At 35.2% G+C, this 21,899-nt stretch overlaps 1 protein-coding gene across 1 annotated transcript in view; it reads left to right on the top strand.

Annotated features, from left to right (window-relative positions):
• Positions 1-21,899, top strand: part of mtmr6 (myotubularin related protein 6) — a 59,137-nt gene that overhangs the window by 12,614 nt on the left and 24,624 nt on the right. Inside the window, exons 3-8 of the mRNA XM_039745472.1 lie at positions 6,983-7,145; positions 8,804-8,964; positions 12,909-13,037; positions 14,890-15,024; positions 16,637-16,769; positions 21,633-21,742. Of these exons, the coding sequence (XP_039601406.1) occupies positions 6,983-7,145; positions 8,804-8,964; positions 12,909-13,037; positions 14,890-15,024; positions 16,637-16,769; positions 21,633-21,742 (831 nt within the window). The remainder of the gene's footprint in view (positions 1-6,982; positions 7,146-8,803; positions 8,965-12,908; positions 13,038-14,889; positions 15,025-16,636; positions 16,770-21,632; positions 21,743-21,899) is intronic.

Here is a 21,899-nt window from a genome sequence, read left to right as displayed (position 1 = left end):
ATGCCTCTATTAACAGTCAGCGTGGGTCGGAGCTGCATGTGACCTCTATGACAGACGAATATAAATGACGCCGGTTTTTCTGTGTCGTTGCGTCCGAGTTGGTGGCCGTGGCTCTGTGAGTTGTCGTCGTATCCAATGGTCTTGGAGTTGGAGCTGTGTGCCCCATAGGTGTCTCACTTGTCGGGCTTAGTGAATCCACGCCCCTTCCGGCGTGCTTTCCATGGTTGTCTTGCCTTAGTGAATTATATATATAGATTATGGGTTTTATTCAGGAAATGTGAAACTGACACAGGACATGCTCAGATAAATGGTATCCATTTTAGGCCAGTTTCTTTTGCATGTGAAAAATAAAAGTTATGAGAATACAGAAGTGTAAATATTTATGCAAGCAACATATTTTATATGTTTGACTTTAAGGCGTTGTGGTAGAAATCAACATCTTTAATTAAAGAAAGAAACTTATCCTCTACAAGTTTGTTGTTTGTGGAATTAGTGTGGTAAAACAGTTTTTGAGTGTGCTTAGGTAATTTATAATAAAAATGTAATGATGTAAGTCTCGTTATTCTTCCTCATGCATTCAGCGGAGTACATCTCCTGAACTGGTCCCAAAACTGTACCAACCGTAGTTTAGTGCTGCATCGTTCTAGTTGCAGTGTAGTGTGTCCTTATGACTGAAAAGAAATAATTTAAGGAAGCATTGTTTTGCACATTTTGAGCAAGCGACTGAAAAATAGATATGTAGATTATGCGACACGAGTTATTGAATTTTTTTTTTCTTTTCCATGGATGTTTTTACAATGTTTGCTGTTGTACAACACTGACCATCATTGAGTTCTGTTATGTCAGACTTCTTTCTCTCCATTCTGCATGAAAATATGAGATACATTTTTTAGCTTTCACTACAAAGTACATGCGATAAGTAACATATTAAAAAAATATTGCTTTTGGATGGAGTATTTCTCTTAAATAAAGAGGCTTACTAGCTCTGCACAAACAGACCAAACAGTTAAGCTATACCTGTGCCAATCACAGGGCTACTTTCTATTAAAGGTGTTTCATTTATGAAAATAATTACAACAGTTACACTTTAAACAAGGAAATTTCCAACGTGTGTTAGTGCAATTCTGTGTGTCCCAGGCAAAGTGGTATGGATGGAATTGACAGCAACATTACAAAGTTTTTTATTATGTGCAAAAGAAAACAAAGACGGTTGACTGATAATTTGGACTAAATGCAAAATATGCCAGTGTCATAGCACAGATTTACGAATGGCATTAGCAAATTTCAAATAGATTAAAGAAAATACTAACTGGTTAAAATTATTATTAGTATTCAATGGCGTTAGAAAGAAATCCCTGTCAATATTACGAGCATGTTTATAAGCTGGATGAACAGCTCTTTTAGAATATCCTCTGTGTTAGACTCTTGTCTTTTATATCCTTTGCAGAACTAATGAACTGCCAAGAACAGATCTTATGTAACTATAGAAACTGGTTAATTGTCTATAAGTGTTTGAGGATGAAAAGAAGAGACGTGTAGTAGAGTATTGCAGTCAGTGGATTTGCAGTTTAATGAGAACTGAAAATTACCACATAAATTACCACATTCTCCACATAAGTGACAGCGTCTAGAGAAGGAATGGAAAATTCATTATGCTGTAAAGAATACATTTTGATCATAGCTGTTTAAAATGGTATGAAATTGGAATAATGATTCTAAATTGCTATGCCAAACTAAAAACATATCACCAGTATATCTTACCCATTTCCCTATTAGTCAATAGTAACAGTTCCTATTGGAAAAGATGAAAGTGTCTTCATAATTTGTAACATACAAGTTTGCAATACTGGAACTAAACGCTGCCCCATCACCACTCCCTTATGCTGACGAAAGATGCAGCTGTCAAAGGCAAGATAATTCCAATTTAAAGCTAAGCAAGAAAGATTAAAAATTATATCAATGATATCTTACTGGAATGCTGGCTTGCCAATGAATGTAGATTGTACTACCTCTAAACCTCAATCCTGGAGAATACTAGTGTACAATGAAACTACAGTGGAACCTCGGTTCACGACCCTAATTCGTTCCAAAACTCTGGTCGTAAACCGATTTGGTCATGAACCGAAGTAATTTCTCCCATAGGATTGTATGTAAATACAATTAATCCGTTCCAGACCGTACGAACTGTATGTAAATATATATTTTTTTTAAAGATTTTAAGCACAAATATAGTTAATTATACCATAGAATGCACAGCATAATAGTAAACTAAATGTAAAAACATTGAATAACACTGAGAAAACCTTGAACAACAGAGAAAACTAACACTGTAAGAGTTCGCGCTGTAGCGCTACAAACCGCTTGTTAAAAACACTTTTTTTAATGAGTTTTAAGCACAGGGAAAAAAATGAACATTTCAAAAATCCGTAATTTAATAAACCACCAAGAAAAGTAACATTGCAACAATGTACGCTACGAACCAATCGTTGTAAACAGAAGTGAAGTGGAGGTTAAACTCCAATAGAAAAAAGTCTTCATTAAATACAACAAGGTTAAAACAATGCTTGGATCTGTCTCTTTAAAAGCAAGCTTTATGCGTCCAGCCGTCTCTCTCTCGTGCGCGTGTGTGTGGGTTTGTGTTTGTCTGTCTCTCTTGTATGTCTCTCTCGTGCGCCAGTGTGTGTGTGTGTGTCTCTCTCTCGCGTGTGTGCCTGTCTGTGTGTGTGTGTCTCTCTCTCTGTCTCGCGCACGTCTGTCTGTGTCTCTCTCTTTCTCTCTCTCTGCACAGGGAATGCATAGGGAGAGACTGAACACTTGCGGAAATCAACAGCACGCACAAACCGAAAGGGAAACTGGTTTGTTTGTATACCGAGTCTGTGGTCGTGAACAGATGCAAAAGCTTGGCGAGCTTTTTGGTCGTAAACTGATTTGTACGTGTTCCGAGAAGTTAGTGAACCGAGGTTCCACTGTATATCCACCTTCAAAAATATATAACTCAAATGATATGGAGTCTGCTGTATCTGACAAATGAAATCTGTAGTCTTAAGACCTAAACAATTATTCAAAATCAGAAATATGTAAGTCTATAAATGTTGTGACGGTTTGTAATAACAACCCCGACAATGAAACAAGGATGGTTCCAGGTGGATTTTGTAAATCCTTTTGTGGTTTAGGTAATAAATAAAAAAAATGGTGTATGTGAATATTGATTATAAAGCAATTTACTAAGTGTAGCTGCTGGTGAGTAAGGCAAGATCAAGCATGGGTCAAACATGTGCCGAAAGAAATCTCTCAGTCCAAAAGTTCATTTTAAAAGATTGAGTGAAAATTCTAAGCAAACAATCCACAAATGAAAAAAGATTGTTACACACATAGAATAAAAGTCACACAAATTGGAAAAGATTTCTCTTCTCTAAACTTAGCTTTTCTTGTCAAACTTCAGTTGTTTCTATACTTAAAGACACTTTACTTCGCCTTCAGTACTCTCTAATCATATGCCACTGAACATTCAATAGACCACATTAACGTTTATAGGACATGTTAAGGCACGGTTTAAAACTGTTTGCCCTCCATGTCTTACTCTTACCAAGGCAGGTCAACATATGAGACAAATCTGTAGTCACAGAGACAAGAAATAGAATATACCATTTCAATTCAGCTTGTGGGGGTTATAAAAACCTCTCATACACTATCACTAATATATAGGCAAACATTTAACTTAACTAAGCAAACACTTCTGTCTATTTGACATAACTTAAATAACTAGCAAATGGCTCTTACACTAAGTTTTGAATCAAGCAAATCCAAACATAAAGCTTTATCAAGGATATGTTTAATAATTGCTGCAATAAGTTGTGTAGGGTTATATTTCATAATTTCGTAGAATCACTGTGTTTAAGTTGAGGATTTGCATGTATCTGTTAAGGCTGTAACACTGTCCTTATTCATTTCTATAATGGTAATGGTGATATTTTGTTTTAAGAGAAACAGTGTTGTACAACACCTTTACTGATATTATAGAAAGTAGACTCAAAAAGGTCTGTTATCCTGTAATACCAGTTTACAAAACCTATCAGTACACCGGTCAGATGGACCTGTTGGGCAAAATGTAGATGTAAAACAAAAACGTTTTTCTGCTGTAAGATCCACTATCCTTAATTTAATTTTTCTGAAAATAAATGTAAACAGCTCATCTATATTGAAAAACTGATACTCGGCAGCTGATATGAAGAATAATCCCATATGAAGAAAAATTCCATTGTTAATTGTCAAAAGAAATATTATTGGAATTGTATCCATGACCTTGACCTGGTTTGTCACCTTTGTCCGTTGTTGGGCCTGGATAATGACGTGTCTTCCATACTGACACCAATTTTGACTACAGTATGTTAATAAACAGAGTTAGTTTTGTACATTCCAAATAAATTAAACAAAATATAATGATTCAGATCAATAATGATTCAATGTTTGAATGAATATCTAGATGTTTGCACTAATATTATTCAAAAGATACAAAATATCAAGTAAATGTTTGAACAGGTAAATTTGTGGATTGTTTAAGCATTTATGTGTGATTTGAGATTTAGAGTCCAGCAGTCTGCAGATTACTATGGTATTTATTCGTTGGCAGTTTTATTCAAATAAGATTTGTTTGAAAAAATGTTACTTTTTAGATGCTCAGAATGCTGGCTGTTAATCAGAGTTAGCTTACACAATTTAGATTTTGACTTGGAATGTAAATATAAGTTCCTCTTTTATTAATTGATTAATTAATAGTTCAACATTGCGAGTTTGATGATGCATGTTGTAATAACTCTTATTTCTATTCTCATGCACTGGGAAAACAATAAAAGTGATTGTGTGGTCTGACAAATTCCCTGTTTTCCCTCATGCATAAAACAGTTTATGGCTACAGTTATTAATAATAAAATTTAACAACCACAAAAATTTTTTAAAGTAGCACAAAGTTCTGTTATTTTCTTTATCAGCACGTATAGTCAAATAGTATTCAGTGGACAGCTACAAACTCAAATGAAAATTTTGGTTTGATTTTAAGGTTTCTCCATTAGTTTTATGATTTTGTTTAACATGACAGACAGCACTTTCCCAACTCCTTTAACTTCTTGATAAGTTACCAGAAATCTTTCAATGTGATCTGCTGCAAATACTTAATTTTTACAAAATGCAAAATAATCATTGGTTTTGGTTGGTTGTTACTATTTTCCAAAAGTCATAGAGTGCTCCACTATATACTGACTACTAAAACTGCTTCATAAAAATGTATGGTAAACTCTTGGTCCATATGTAAAAGGCTTTATAACTGATTTCATTTGGACAATGAATTTTGCCTAGTTATGCATGTCTAAATAGTAATCTAACATATTCTGCAAATTCTGACATGCCTGCTCTGAGCTACCACCCTGCCTATATTAATACATCTATACTAAACTTTAATCTGATTAAAATTAAATGTATGCTGTGACAGATAGGGGGCGCTATCGCTCCCTTGAACCTCTGTCCAAGACTCCAGACACCAGGAAAAAGTCCAAAAGTTGACTTTATTTATCTTCCAAAGTGCACAAAGCACCCTCTCCTCCACAATACTCATTAATATACTCAAAACAATCACAATAAACAATCCACCACTCCCAGACGCGTTGCCTTCCTACCACCCAGCTCAGCTCGCCATCTGGAAGCTCCCACAGTCCATTTATTCTCCCTGACCCGGAAGTGTACCCAATCCATGTGATTCTTTATTACTTCCGGGTCAGGTACAAGTCCTTTTCTTCACCCCGGAAGTAGATCACTTCTGTCGTTGCTCTTTCTATGACGCACTTCCAGGTTATAGGGCACATATGACTCCTTGCCACTCCCTGCAGCTCCCTCTTGCGGCCTCTGTGGTATCCAGCAGGGCTGTGGATAAAAACTCCATTGTCCATGATTCCCTGCTGGTCTTCGGGGCACCTCCATACTGCAGGGAGGGCTCCATCTGGCAGCCTGAGGGTATTGGCCGGGATGACAAGCCGGACATATACCACAATGCCTATAACTTTTATTCAGTTTTCACTTGATTGTAAGCCACGTGCTTTCTTAATCGCTCTCCTCTGCACATATAATAACATAGTACTTTTAAAAAAAAATGCAGTGCTATTGTAAAATAATACAATTCTTTAGTGAAATAATACAATAATTTTTTGAAAGATGGGAATAAGCGTCTGTAGCTTCAGGCAAATTCTAGAAAATAGTGAATTTGAAAAGTTGACTCAAGAGCCAGGGGTTAAGAAAATAAGTCATAGTCAAAATGGGCCAGGTCAAAAGCAAAGATCAATAAATGCCAGATTACCAAAGCCCACTAAACATAACAGAAAGCAAGGTCATAAAAACATGTGGAAAATTCTGACTTTTTTATATTAGCAATCCAGAAACTTGGATGCTGCCAATAGTGCACAGCCATTTTAAATAGGAAAAGACCTCAGATACAACATCTGTGATGATTTCCAGTCACATGCTAGCAATGTCCTAAGTTCACATAAACAGTGGTTCAGCGGCCATGGGAAGACGCACAGAATGATGACATCCATGAAATACTTATCAAAATGACAATAAACACTAACAACTGTTAAAAAATGAATGAATGGCAAATGATAACCAGACTAAATTCTCCACTAATTTAAATTTCTAATTAATCGTCACTTAAGTTATTAATTGATTTTGAGAAGAAATTCAGTTTATAATTTTTTTAATGTTTTTTTTGGATGGCATTCTCAATATTATCATTTAATATTACTGCAGGTAATTAATTTTTTTTAGATATTGTTCGCATCTTAAACATATGTGTCCTGTTCTTCAACCTGTAATGATATTGACTGTTGAACAAGCGGTACCAAGCTGTTAAGCAGGGAGACATGAACAGATGGATGTGCACAGACATCTTTGTAGGAAATTTGCTACTAACTAGTAAATATTCTCTTTTTTGAAATAGATTCTGCATCACCATATTGCTACAGTAGAAAAATTACCTTTAACCACTAATGGTTGCCCACTGGTGATTCAGTGCAGAAATTTTCGGGTTGTTCACTTTGTTATTCCAAAAGAGAGGGACTGCCACGACATTTATAGCTCTCTTCTGCAACTGCACAGACCAGGTATGGACTTAAAGTTATTATTGTTCCACAGTAAAGAGTGCAAAAGTGCACATACTATTTTGGGCGTTATAAAGTGTAAAAAAAAAAAAAAAGGTGTATTGCTTTGATTTTATTAAATTTGATTAATTATATTTTGAGTATGACAGAAGAGTCGCTTGTATTTTAAATTATTATTTAGTTAACAGCTTGAAACTGCTTCTTTCTGACACATGAACATTTAAGTTTAATTTGCAGGCCTCATTTGTATAAATATATCAAATATTTTACTAGTAAAATTGTCTTTTTGCAAGACATTAATAATGTGTTAGTTTGCTTGGGTCAGTATTTTGATTTGAACAGCTTAACTGATTCAGTTGGAAGTTGTATTGTTGAAGAAGAATTAGAGAACTGCTGAAAGAAACAAAGTCTATCTACCCCTGCATGTGTAAATTTAAAATAGACACCTATGACAAAATTATGGGAGGTACCTATATTCATTGTGAATGTGCGTCCTCCCCCTGAGGCACATGCTAGATGTTACAGCAGTCTGTATACAGAATAAGATAGGTTTGTTCATGAATTAACTAGAAAGTTATTGAACTTGCAGATCTAGTGTTTCACATCTTAAGCATCCCCTAAACAACAGTCTGTGTTTACCTGGAATTCTGCAAATGTGCCTGTAACTTTTAACAGTTATTATGCTGTCTTTAAGTTTAACGTTTGTCTGGCTATGCCAACACCCGTTTATTGTCTTTTAGTGTTTCCATTTTCTTTGGCCAAGCTACCACCTAAGCTATGTCTGCCTGCTATAGGTATTTTGTTTCACCTGATCTGCTGACCTGACCTTACTGTTTGCAGTTTTCATCTTTTTATCTTCAAGTTAGTCCTTTGCCCTGTATATAATTGGATATTTTATCAATGATGATGTGAAGATATAGAAGATCTGAATCTGAAATAATGGAATTTAGGATTTCATTATAGTATTGCCAGTATAATAGTATGATGCTCAGCCAGAATACCCACAGAAGAGTTTTCGCATATTAAAATGTGGTCTGTACATGCAATTTATCTCTCTGGAGACAGTATGTGGCTATAACAACAATATTCAGATCTGGCATCTCTGTATATGATTTCAAATCATAGACAGTATGCATGCTTTAACATAATTTTCCCAAATTACTGTACCAGTGTGGGGACTAAAGGTTAATTGGATATCCTGCTGTTGACAAATGTTAAAATATCATTATAATCCAGTTTAATAGCTAAATTGTTAGACACAGTAGATTACCTGTCTGAATATTTTAGATCCATTTATTTTTAAGCGCTGATGCTAATTACTGCTATCTGTCATTTCAAAGAACTGAACTAGATCTACCAAGGGTTTGTTTTAGCATAATGTATGCCTTATCATCAGAGTGGCCATAAGCTGTCCCTTGAAATATTTATTACTTTTCTCTCTATGGTGATTTGTAATAGTGCAAATGCCCACAAACAATGTCTATTAGATTTTAACATTTATAGGTACAGTGTAAGACAAATGTGTGCAATCTACAACTCTGCATCAGTATTTTAATAGCACTGAGACATTTCTGACCATTGAAAGTGTTTTGTTTAATGTTCCCTGAAGTAAGAATGCCTTCATGGCTTCTTGGCTCCTAATAGAGTAATCTGCATTTCAGTTTCTTACAGTGAGTTGTATGCATTTTCGTATAACCCTCCAAAGCAAAATGACCTGCAGAGAGAAGAGGGCTGGCAGCTAATTGACTTAGCTGCTGAGTTTGAGAGAATGGGTGTTCCTTGTGATCAGTGGCAACTTTCTGATGTAAATAGAGACTACAAGGTGAGTTATGGAGTTTTACAAATTTTGATAGCCTTTTTAAATGATTGTACTATTGCACTGTGTTCATTCTTTTTGCTCAGATATACTTACATTCTAGTATTGCAATGAGAAAATTAGTTCATTAAAAATTTTTCATCATACAAATGATCTAAAATTAAAAGAATATTCAGTAGTAGGACAACTAATTTACTGTTTTTGTATTTAGAACTCTACAAACTGGTATTGGTGAATTTAATATATATTACTTGGGCCCATTTAATAGAGGTGGGTCCAAGCACGGTTTAGTAGCATTTGGGAACAATGTGCTCGCTAAATGTGCCCAAGCATGGAAAACGGACAAGATGTCAATGACGTAACAAGTCAGATAGTGCAATTCTCTTTTCATTCAATACCATTTTAGTTAAAAACAGGTTTTTATTTTCACCTTACAGATGACCATGAATTGTAGTTGGCAAGAAAAGCTGCAAATTCTTCCCTTAACATTTGTCTCTGTAAAAATCTTCTCGTATGTGCAGCACAATTAAAGCAAAACGCTGTGCTGCACACTCAGTAAGTCTGTAAGAGGGTAGAGAGTTATCTTGTACTTACATGACTCAAAAAAAAAAAAACACAAAATAATTAAAATAATTTTGACATGCATGCTGTTATTGGAACTTGTTTTGGCTTTACAAAAAGTTGCACGGTCGTGATGACAGTGTGCCTGGTCCCAGAACTTTAAGCGTAGTGTGAATGCAGGCCAGCGAGGGAGTTGGGAAGGGGGGACCATCACGTTTGGGCATGGTATGGAACAAACAAACCTAGTGTGAATACACCCTAAGAGGTGTGTCCCAATACCTTTGTCTATATCTCTCTGTATATAATATCCAACGTCTGTATATTTGTCTGCTTTTCACAAGAGAACTACTTAACGGATTTAGATCGGGTTTTTTTCTATCATTTGGTTGAACATTCCAACATTGATTTTGCGACTCTTCCCATTTTGCTAATAATCATGGTTTGCTTGCAGGAGCAATATGTTCGCACTAATCCGAGACAGACACTGCGGGCCAAGGGGAGGGGGAAACGTGACGACAGGAGTGGGGAGTCGGTCTACTTCTGCGTTTTGGAGTGTATCTTGCCTCCGCTTATCTAGCGATACCTTTTTATTTGTTGATTTTTAAAATTTGTCCTTTTTCACTACTACATGGGTGGAGCCCCAGGGGATGGCTAGTATAAATAAATGTGTATAAATACAGTCAATCCCAGAAATATTCACACCCCTCAAGAAATTGAAGAAAAACATTAAAATAATATGGCTAATACATATAATTTGGAGAGACTGCTGTTTATTCATTTAATAATTTTTAGAAAAGTGTTGTTTTACCTTCAGAATAGTTTATTCTGTCACAAACATATGGGGAAAAATTATTGGCACTCTTGAAGACTATTATAAATGATACCAAAGGAATTTGCATCTTTGGAGAAATAATGTTTATTTGTTTTAGTGTCTAGGAATTTTATTGTTATCGATAACTATCTCCAGTTTCACTAGGTTATAAATATGAAGCAATACATACGTAAAATTGTTTTGTCATCCATTAATAAGGGTAAAACCAAAGAATTCTCAACTTAAATGTGAAAAAACAGTTCTTAAGCTGCATAAATTGGGGAATGTATAAAAAAATAGGTATGTCAAGAATGATTGGGGCCATAGTGAAGAAGTTTGAAAAGCATGGAACTTTTGAAAATTTGCCAGGAAATAGAGGCATTCTCATATTGACCTCATGCACAGTGAGGAGGATGCTGAATGGCAAACAGGAGCCGAAGGGTCACAGTTTTTTACAACCTGCAAAGTTTAGTAGAAGCTTGGGGATACACCATTTCAAAAACAACGGTAAGACGCCACCTCCATGACAAGAAACTTTATGTATGAGTTACACGAAAGATGGAATTGCAACTGGATTTGTGTGTTTGTGATCACATGAGACAAAAAATTATTTTTTGTTCACACATACCATAGTCATGTTTGGTGAAAAAAGGAGACTGCATACAAAGAATGGCACCTTATGCCCACTTTAAAATATGGCGGTGGCTCTGATGCTTTGGGGGTGTTTTGCTGCCAGTGGTCTAAGAGCTGTTGTTGCAGTCAGTGGCACAATGAGTTCCATTCAATACCAGAACAAGTTAGCTGAAAATCTGGTGTGAAACTGAGCCATTGCTGGATCTTCCAAGAAGAGAATGACCTGAAACATGTATCCAAATCAACAAAGAAATGGTTGCAGCATCACAAAAATCAATGTTTTACAATGTCTTTATCCATCTCCAAAATTTAAATCAAAAGAAAAATCTGTGGTTTCAAATGAATTGTGCAGTTCACAAGAAACAAAAAAACAGAATCTCAATGAATTGGAAATTTTCTGCATAGAAGAATAGTCTTAGATCCCTATACAAGTGTTCTGCAACCTTGTTAAAAACTACGAAAAGAGTGCAGTTATTTAGAGTAGGCCACACCAAATACTGACATTTTTGGAATCTGTATTTTTATTAACTTTTTTGTTACTTATAGAAAACTTGTATTTTGTTCCAAAAATCTGTTTGACAGTAAAGGTATAAAGCTTACCCATTCGTTTAAACCCATATGTCACTTATTGCATGTGTGGTCCTTTTTATATATCAATTTCATGAAGGATGCAAGTAATTCTAGAGTTTACTGTGTGCGTGTGTGTATATATGTTTGTATAAGTATATTAATTTTAAACAGTTTTATATTAGCATTAAACGATTATTGTTAATGAAAATGTAAACAATAAAACATCTACAAATATAAGCTTTACTTAATGCATTGCTCACTGCACATGTTTTCAGTAAGTTTTGAATGAACAGGCAGGCAGGGAGTGTTTCACAGTGGTTAAGGCTTTGGACTTAAAACCGTGAGGTTGTGGGTTGAAATCTCTCCACTAGCATTGTGTGACCGTGAACAAGTCATTTCACCTACCTGTGATCCAATTGGAAAGAAAAAAGAAATGTAATCAGTTGTATCTTAAATGTTGTAAGTCGCTTTCGATAAAAGTACCTTATGGAAGTGAAACATAACTAATGAAGGAAGGACATGAAGCAAAGCTGGAAAGTACAGAGTTGAGAATGACCATGTCAATATGTAGTGTCAAGGAGTGAAGCTGAACATGTATCCGAATTAAGAGAAAGACTTAGTAAGAGGGCAAGAGGAATTGTGCTGAGGTGAAACAGACTGAGGTGATTTAAAGTGTGGTGTGAAAATCAGAGGTTGGTAAAGTGAAGATGTGCACCAAAATGAAGACATGATTGGATGTGGTGTTGAGTGACATGAGAAAAATGGGACTCGCCCCAAAGGAGTGCCCAGAAGAATTGAATAAAAAGTTTAGCGAAACAACTGGCTAACCTCAGTAAACCCAGTAAATGGCTGTTAAACCAGTGGTAATGATATGATCATATAAAAGAAGGAAAAAAGTAATACTGGTATCAGTTCAATACTAAATAATAGCAGCATGTGTCAAATGTTGATATAAACAGAATAGTTAAGCAAATTTTAATATATTTTACTTGATAATGTAAAGAACATAAAGAGATCCAAGTAAAGTGAAATACACGTATGAGGTAATGTTAATGGGTGCTCCATCAGCATCATTTTGAACAAAATTACATTTATGAGTTAAAGGTACTGCCAATGCCAGTTTCATTCTTGTTTTCCATGACACAATACTTTTGTAGAAAAGTAATTCATAATAGCAGTGATACTGTATTTATTAAATATGATTTAGGCTTCTTTGTTAAAACAAGACTGCAGCTCTGGCTTTCCAAAAATTAAAAAGATTTTTTTTTGTTTCTGGGAAGCTTTGCATTTCCAGACATTTTTTATGACGGTTTTGATCATTCACATAACAAGGAATCAAATCCAATAAAACCTTTCCATATTATGTTAATTTTAGGTTTGTGATACATACCCCAGAGATATCTATGTTCCATCAACAGTAAGCAAGCCGATCATTGTTGGGAGTTCCAAGTTTCGAAGCAAAGGAAGGTTTCCAGTGTTGTCATATTTTTTTCAAGAGAAAAAGGTAATACTTCGGAGACTTAAACAAACAGTATAAAATTATGGACCTGGAAAACCCAAGTTCGAAATCCATGTCTTTTCACTGTCTATGTGGAGTTTGCATGTTCTTGTATCAAATGCAAAAGTGTGGGCATGTGTAAGCATGAGTAATTAATTTTTACCATTTTTGTTTCATGTGACATTTTCATGCAATGGTAATTTTTCTTCAAAACTGTATGTTATTTAATATACAGTACAGGCCAAAGGTTTGGACACACCTCCTCATTCAATGTGCTTTCTTTATTTTCATGACCATTTACAGCACTCCATCACACTCCTTCTTAGTCAAATAGCCCTTACACAGCCTGGAGGTGTGTTTGGGGTCATTGTCCTGTTTCAAAATAAATGATCGTCCAATTAACCTGACTTCTGCACAACACAACTGCTGGTTCCAACCCCATTGATAAAGCAAGAAATTCCACTAAATAACCCTGATAAGGCACACCTGTGAAGTGAAAACCATTTCAGGTGACTACCTGTTGAAGCTCATCGAGAGAATGCAAAGAGTGTGCAAAGCAGTAATCAGAGCAAAGGGTGGCTATTTTGAAGAAAATAGAATATAAAACATGTTTTCAGTTATTTCACCTTTTTTTTTTAAGTACATAACTCCACATGTGTTCATTCATAGTTTTGATGCCTTCAGTGAGAATCTACCAATGTAAATGGTCATGAAAATAAAGAAAACACATTGAATGAGGAGGTGTGTCCAAACTTTTGGCCTGTACTGTACATCTACAGTATATATAATTTTTTAGTCTTTAGGAGAATACAACGATGATACTCTCATGTCAGTACAATCAATTTAATGTGCATTATGTCAAACAAAATACCTTATTATATGTCCACTCCACAAAGAACAGTAGTAGTAGTTCAGTTGTGTGTTAGCAGTTGACAAATACTGTAAAGCCTAAGTAATGGCACAATTGCCAACACAATCATGACTGGTGATCATTCAGGAGAACTCATATACCTTCCGCATATTAAATTAGATACTGGCGCTACTTCAGCATGTAGATTACCATTTATCTTGCATAGAGGACAATTTTTAATAGTTTTAACATTTGCTATAAGTATAAATAAATATCAGAACCAGAGTTTTGACCATGCTGGAATATAACCATGAACCTATAGCAAGCGAATCGAGCTATCAAGGATGTGTTGGTCCACCATAGGCGGCCAGGAGTACACACACCTCTAGTTATATTATAATCTTGTTTCCAATCTAATAACCATTGTAATATTACATGCTGTTGATGAAACTATATAAAAGATTATTTATTGATGTATTTCTCATTATGTAAAGCACTTTGAGCTACATTATTTGTATGAAAATGTGCTATATAAATACTGTAAATGTTGTTGTATTGGTGTTACTGTAGAACAGTGGCTCAAGCTACTGCCTCAGAACTCTTTATTCCCAGCACTGTCAGTCAGTGTAAGTGTGCAGTTTGCATGTTTTGTCAGTGTTTGTTTCGATTTTTTTTCTCTTGGTTCTATGGTCTTTTCCATCATTCCATAAACCTGAATGTTAAAGTAATTAGCAACTGTAACTTGGCCCTGTGTATTTTTGCCTTGTGAGGGGCTGGCATTTAGTCAATTGCTGGTTTAACCCTCACACTGTTGGAATATTGCACTGGATTAGTCAGCTTCAAAACTGAATGAATAGGTAATTGGCAAATAAGGTTTTCACATTTTTTTATGCTTATCAGATTAAGTAGAGTATGTTATGAGAATGTTATGTAATGGTCATTGTATTTTTAAATGTAGTACATCTTTGTTTTGGTTAATAGCTATAAAGTGAGTTATTCTTTTTTTAGGCTGCAGTTTGTCGATGTAGCCAGCCTTTATCTGGTTTTAGCGCCAGGTGTTTAGAAGATGAGCACATGTTGCAGGCAATCAGCAGAGCAAATCCCAACAGCCGCTTTATGTATGTTATGGATACCAGGCCTAAGGTAAGTTAAATCGGTATGTTCTGTTGTGCTGGTATAGTTTTATTGTCCTTTTCTGAAATTTCTGCCATGTGTTCAGAATGCTAGTTTCATGGGTTTAACTTACTTTGCCTTTACAAAAATGTATAACCTTTATTCTTTACGAAGGAGATGTATGATGTGGTGAGGAATTACTTCTGGTAGGTTTTATTTTGATTGCTTGGTTCACACAATCTCATCATGTTTCATAAATTTGATTGTCAGTTCCTCCACAAATTTGAAAAAAGTTTGCTTAATGAAAATCTATTATATTGAATGTCAGAGAATGAAAAATACAAGTTAGTCATAAGTATACATGATGATGGATTGAAGCCTTATCCAGGGCTGTTTTTAGTCCTGCCGAGGCTCTGTCTCCACTACCTTTAAATTGGATTACGCAAGTTTGAGAATGTTATGTTATTGCTAATAATTCCTCTCCTGTTAATAATGCATTTCTATTTTAATATATACGAGGTGTGGCAGAAAAGTAATGAGACTGATTTTTTATTTACCAAAGTTTTTATTTTTTTGAAACATCAATGTTATCCCCTTCAAAGTACTTCCCTTGGGCAGCTACACACCGATGGAGACGTTGTTCCCACTGTTGGTAGCAGCGCTGGAAGTCTTCAACCGGTATGGTCTTCAGCATGTCCGTTACACTCTTTTGGAAGTTTTCTAAAGTCCCGAAATGACGTCCTTTGAGGACATTTTTCAGTTTAGGGAAAAGGAAAAAGTCACACGGACTGAGGTCAGGTGAATAAGGGGGCTGGGGAACCACAGGAATGCGTTTTGAGGTCAAAAATTCTGTTATGGAGAGGGCAGTTTTTCGGCACCATTTTGGCACAGACCTTTCACATGTGCAAATGTTCAGTCAAAATTTGATGAACGGTAAATCTGTTCAAATTTAATTGTTCACTCAACATTCTTAATGTTAAACGACGGTCTGATCTCACAAGAGTGTTCACGCGTTTGATGTTTTCATTGGTTTTCGAAGTTGAAGTCCTCCCTGAACGGTGTTCATCTTCAACGTGTTTTCTGCCTTCCAAAAATGATTTGTGCCAGCGAAATACTTGAGCTCAGGATAAAGAATGTTCCCCATAGGCTTGTTTTAACTTTTCAAACGTCACACTTGACGTTTAATGGCACAACGTTGCTCCAAATTCCGCTGTTCCATTTTGCGTGACGCACAACCAAAAACACAACTTCGCTAATAGCAGTCACAAAAATCACGTAGTTAACAGAAGGAGTTGAAACTCGCACTGAGCTATGGGAGGGTACTGATACACATGCTCTATCAAGGACAACAGCGCAGTGTTGCCAGATCGCTTGCAGTGTTGCCAGTCTCATTACTTTTCTGCCACACCTCGTATGTCTATTCTAGTTTGGTTAATTTCATGCCATTGTTTTTTGGTTATTCCATTGCCTCACTTGATTGCTTTGTTTTGCACTCTTCCATTGGCTACCATTGTATAATAGCATTAAACTGTATTACTTTGCATTTTCTGTATTTCTTTTTGATACTATCCCTTCCTGGGTACTTTTTTCCCCCAAAACTGTTATGCTGTTTAATCAAATGGATTTGTACTGTTTTTACCAGTTGAATGCTCTTGCTAACAGAGCAGCAGGAAAGGGCTATGAAAATGAAGACAACTATCTTAATATCCGATTTCAGTTTGTTGGGATTGAGAATATTCATGTAATGAGGTCCAGTCTTCAGAAGCTTCTTGAAGGTATTTACTTTCCATTTTTATTAAGTAAATAACATTGTGTTTGACTTTTTATAAGGTTTATTTTTAGCATCCATCAGTTCCCTAATAATGTTAATATTTTTGCTACAGTTGTCAGTTTCCTTTAGCATAAGTTGTAAAATGTTTTTGTAAATGTATATTATGTTTGAGTCAAGATACTGGGGGATAAAAAGCATGCAGAAGTGACTGTAACCAATAAAATGATCTTGGTTTTACTACAGTTGTTGCTAGTAAGTTTGTTACATTTGTAAATTATGTTTTAACATTATTTATCTTTTTGTATATATAAAGTATCTGCCACTGCAGTTACGGTCATGTACTGATTTGCAGTCAGCCGAGTCCATTGACACATTTTTGACCCATGTTCCTTATTATTTATGTACTTATTAACTGTTGAGCGGGTGTGAATAATAGATGATTTGCTATTATGACTGATTTCTTAAATCTCACTACACTACAGAAGCTTTTCCCAGTGAAGTAATCAATCGCTGCAAACAAGTTTTCGGCATCATATAATGAACCCCACATTGTGCCAACATGTGAATGTTCATGAATACATGACAGTCTTAAACTATTAAAAGTTATATTATATATATATATAATTGAATAATTAATTGTGACACCTCTTGGGAGGCACATGTAGAGAAATATTATAATGTGAAATACAACATAAATGTAGAATAGATCTAAAAAAGATTGTTTTTGCTGGATGGAAATTCATTTCTATATACTGTAAAGCAGTTGCTTGTATTATCAGAGTAACTGCAGTAACTGCATGTCTTTACAGTATAAGCTTAGGAACTGTTCCTCACAATTCAAGTTTTACCTCTTGCTCAAAGAATGAAATAGAATTGCTGGTGTTTTCCCACTAAAATGTAGACTTTCTACAGAAACTTAATATTTACAAAGGCTTGTAATGGGTTTTAAGGATAGCAAGCAGACATACTGAACTATTTAATAAATTCAGTTCGTTTCAATTCAGTTTACTCTTATATAACACATTCCACTGAAAACCACAGTGTCCTGTATACTAATTATCATCTGTATAGCCTCACATTTTTAGCACTAAGTAGAATGTCAGTTTTTATGGTTTTTATATTCGGTGTTTTTCCAGTTTGCCTTATTTAATTATGTTGATGTATGTGTTAGTGCTTTCTAGTGTTATTTTATTGTTTTAAAAAAAATCTGACTCAATTCACTATGAATGTTAAAATGAATCTTTCAGTGTTAGCAATACTTAGAAATATTGTGATTGCAACAATAGTGACATTTATTTATATTAAACATTTTTATACATGAAAGTAGCACCAAGTGTTGTACAATAATGAGAGTTACAATTAGAAAGTGAAAAACTAGGGAACAGTTGTTTATAAAATGTTGTATCAGATAGTACAAATCTTAATTAGTTTCTTAATTTTATTAAATTAAGATTAAGAAGAGAGGAAGTACTAATGATGGTTGCTAAGCAGTTTAAACGTGTTACTAAAAAAAGGCAAAAAAGTAACAAGCATGTTCAGAGGTCAGGTGTATATTGGAGAATTATTGAATAAAGTCAGATTTCTACTTTGAAGATAGATGAGTAGCCCAGAGCTTCTGTACTACAAGATTGCAAGATGTATTTCTGTATTATAGTAATAATATTTAGGTGTTTTATATTAGATAGGAAAAATATAATTCCCTGTTTTTAAACAAATAAGACAAAACCCGCTTAACAATAACCTATCTTAAAACTCTTAAGCATTTCAGCTATTTTTCGCAGAGGATTATGTGTCAAGGTTATGGATAACAACCTAGGGGTCTCATTGATGGGTAAGAAAGGATGAGAAGATGAGAGCTGCAGGATGGTGGGCTTGTGGCCTACAGCAGATTATCCAATCTGTCAATCCCCATTCACCTCCTGATGGCCAAATGGCCTGGAATTGCAGAGTCAACCTTAAGTGCTATGGGATCACTACTGCTTCTAGATCCTTTAGCACTATGCCTGGAAAAAGCAGATGAATGACCTGGGTGTCCCCCAAGGTTCAGCTCTAGACATTCCTTTGTTTTCCTGTAGCTCAGTGCATACCAAGCAGTAGATAAGAATACCAGCCAACACACACACACTTACAAGCTTTATGACTATACAAGTGAAAAGAAGATATTAAAAGTTAAAATTAAAACTTGTATAGAACATCCTAAGCACTATAAACTTTAATACATGATGATGTGAGCATGTATTTTAAGCTCTGTAAGTGAAAGTGATGCAAGGTCTTCACCTCTAGGTAAAGCAATGAAAAACCTAGTTTAAAAAATTCATGTTTGAGGAATTAACTAAGTTTTGGATATCCTTTTTTTTTTTTTTTTTCCTTTGTTCATTTGCAAGGTTGACATGTCAACACTAGATAGAAAGCATTTCAACTAATTAAAACCCTATGCCCTGGAATTGCATGAAGTTTTCTTTTTTGCAGTTAACCAATACTGTGGTCACTTATATAGTAGTGTTGATCAGCGAATTTTGCCAAAGTGTCATTCACAGTGAATTTGCTGTGTTCACGTTCATTCTTGTTCTTCAAATTATTTACTGATAATCCATCTGGTTTAGGGTAACTTTTTTTTTCCTCCCAGCATCTTATAATGGTTTACGAGGCCAGTGCAACATCCATGGGAGCTGTAATTACCAACATTGGATGGGACCAACCCCTGGGGTATATAATGCTATTCATTTGCATTACAGACTGGTTACAAAGCTTGCGCATCTCTCACTATGTTCTTTCTTCTTTGATCTCAATGAGCCAGGGTCACGCAGTAGTTGGCACTATGAAGAGCACATGATTGCACTTACAGTTAGTATCGCTAGTCTACTGTGCAGTGCAGATTTAAAAACTGAGTGAAACTCAGGGGTAGCAGAGAAAATTCATGCAGATATAAACAGAACACACAGACTTTATGGAAACAAAAGGTACTAAGGCAGCTGGTGAACTACTATAGCATCAGTATTTACACCAGTGTTTTTTACATTTTTCATAAAAACAAAGGCTATGGCTGTAAAGCCATAAAGCCCATTAATACTGTATGTGTAGTAGGTGAACTCACTTTAGTGAGCTTAACAGATAAATATTGCAAGTGCTCAAGTTTTATTTTTATGATACATATACCATTTGCATAATGAGTTACCTGTGCTTGTAGCCAAATGTACAGGTAGATCTTCGAATTCCATGTCAGTATAAGAGAAGGAGGTGTGTGCCCTATGTATGCTTAATTAGCTACATGGAAAATGAAAACAAACCTTGAAAGAGCCTGATGCCCCCCCCCCACCCCAAACACAGAAGTCTCTATCAAATAATAATAATAATGAAAGATTTGTTACTATGTACAAGATATTTTATTCTTTTTGATAGAACAGAAATTGCAAAGCATCAGCACAGACAGTGTGGAGAGCCTTCATCATAACTTCAAAAAATAGAACAAACCAGTGGCTTCAATCACAATACATCAATTTTCTGCCTTTAACTCATTTAGGGCTGATTTTTTTTTCATTTTCTTCCAGAAACTCAGTTTTCTGAAAGCACACAAAGTAGTAGTTTCTTACATAAATCAAATAATATGTCTGTTGCTGAGTGCATTGCCCTGTGTGCTACCATGGCAGTAAAAGTGCAGGGGAGATGGGAGTGGCGAGCTGCTGCCGGCCTGTTTTCTGAAAAGAACACAAAGCAATAGTTTCTCACATAAATCAACGTAAAACGACCTTTTTTTTCTGACTGTTGACTACGATTTCAGCGTTTCCACTTTGTTTTGATGAAATATACATTTGCGTTTCTGGCACTGCTGTTGCACAGCTCAGTTTAACTTTTTGGCCACAGTACTCAGCCCAGTATGTTTGGCAAATGTTTCCCTAGCCATCAGCGACACTTTAAAATTGTATGGACCATTAAATTCTAGTCAGCTCTAGTTCAGTTAGTTTATCCCCATTGACGTCAATGCATTTCGCCATGTTCAGCAATTTTCGCAAAACACTTCTGTGATTTCTCTGAACCTAAGGTGAAGCAAACACCATGGAGTTCGCTCATCACTACTGTACAGTAATTTAAACTCATTTCCATTAGTTTTTTTTTCTTTGCAAGTAAATGTAAACAGGCTATAGGAAGACTCCTATAGAATATCCCAATACCATTTTGAACTCTACCCGCACAATATGATTTATTTCCTCTTAACTAGTCTAATTCAAGAATGGTTACCTTCTCAAAGAGTGCATTTATCTCATATTAGAACTGTAGTTTTCTCTGAGAATCTGACAATTGTATAATCCTGGTAAGCCAAGTCATCCTAGCCCCCTTTGTCAAGGTCAGGCCCATTGCCTAAAGCTTATTTTATGCATTTTATTCACCTGAGTGTTGCAAATTACAATGATGTGACGTGACATATCTTTGCCTGATTCAGAGCTGGTTTCCCATTCTGCTTATTGGTGATGGGAGATGTGATATTTCACTGTGACTGGATAAAGTAGGGAAGACTAATATTGATGGATGATTATGGAATGGAAATAATATAATGTAATGGATGCAATATTATAAAAGTGAATAGTTTTTAATATTTGAATAGTGTAGAAGTTGAATATTTGTACATGGTAAAATGAAGATGTTTAATTGTTTTTGTATAAATTGGTACATTTTTAATTGCAGTACCTTATTTTTTATGTGACACTTGTCCTGTTCAATTCTTTTTCATGAATGTTAATTTTGATTGATTAAACTGTCACACGTTGGTATGTTAACAAGATTGTACACCTATTTTATAGTATTATTTAAATTATAGGTTACCTTTCATACAATAAATACTGCTTCGTAACATTTTTGTTTTAATCTTTAGTTATAGGTTCCAAGTCTTTGTCTGTAACAGAGTTTTTAACTGGTATAGAAAATTCAGGATGGCTACGTCACATTAAAGCAATTCTGGATGCTGCTATCACTTTATCAAAAGTAAGTTTTCATTTTGGGCCAGCTTTGTACATAAAGTATACATTATTTTGATATTGTAATAGATGGTGTTGTGCAGAAAATATATCACAATATTTATTTCATTTACCCAAAAGTTACTTTTTATAATGATAATGTTAAAGAGATTTTGTAGGAAAAC

The sequence above is a fragment of the Polypterus senegalus genome, chromosome 2, assembly GCF_016835505.1.
Source record: "Polypterus senegalus isolate Bchr_013 chromosome 2, ASM1683550v1, whole genome shotgun sequence".
NCBI classification, from domain to species: domain Eukaryota; kingdom Metazoa; phylum Chordata; class Cladistia; order Polypteriformes; family Polypteridae; genus Polypterus; species Polypterus senegalus.
The sequence above is the reverse complement of the archived record's forward strand: the minus strand, read 5'-3'. Positions and strand labels throughout refer to the sequence as shown.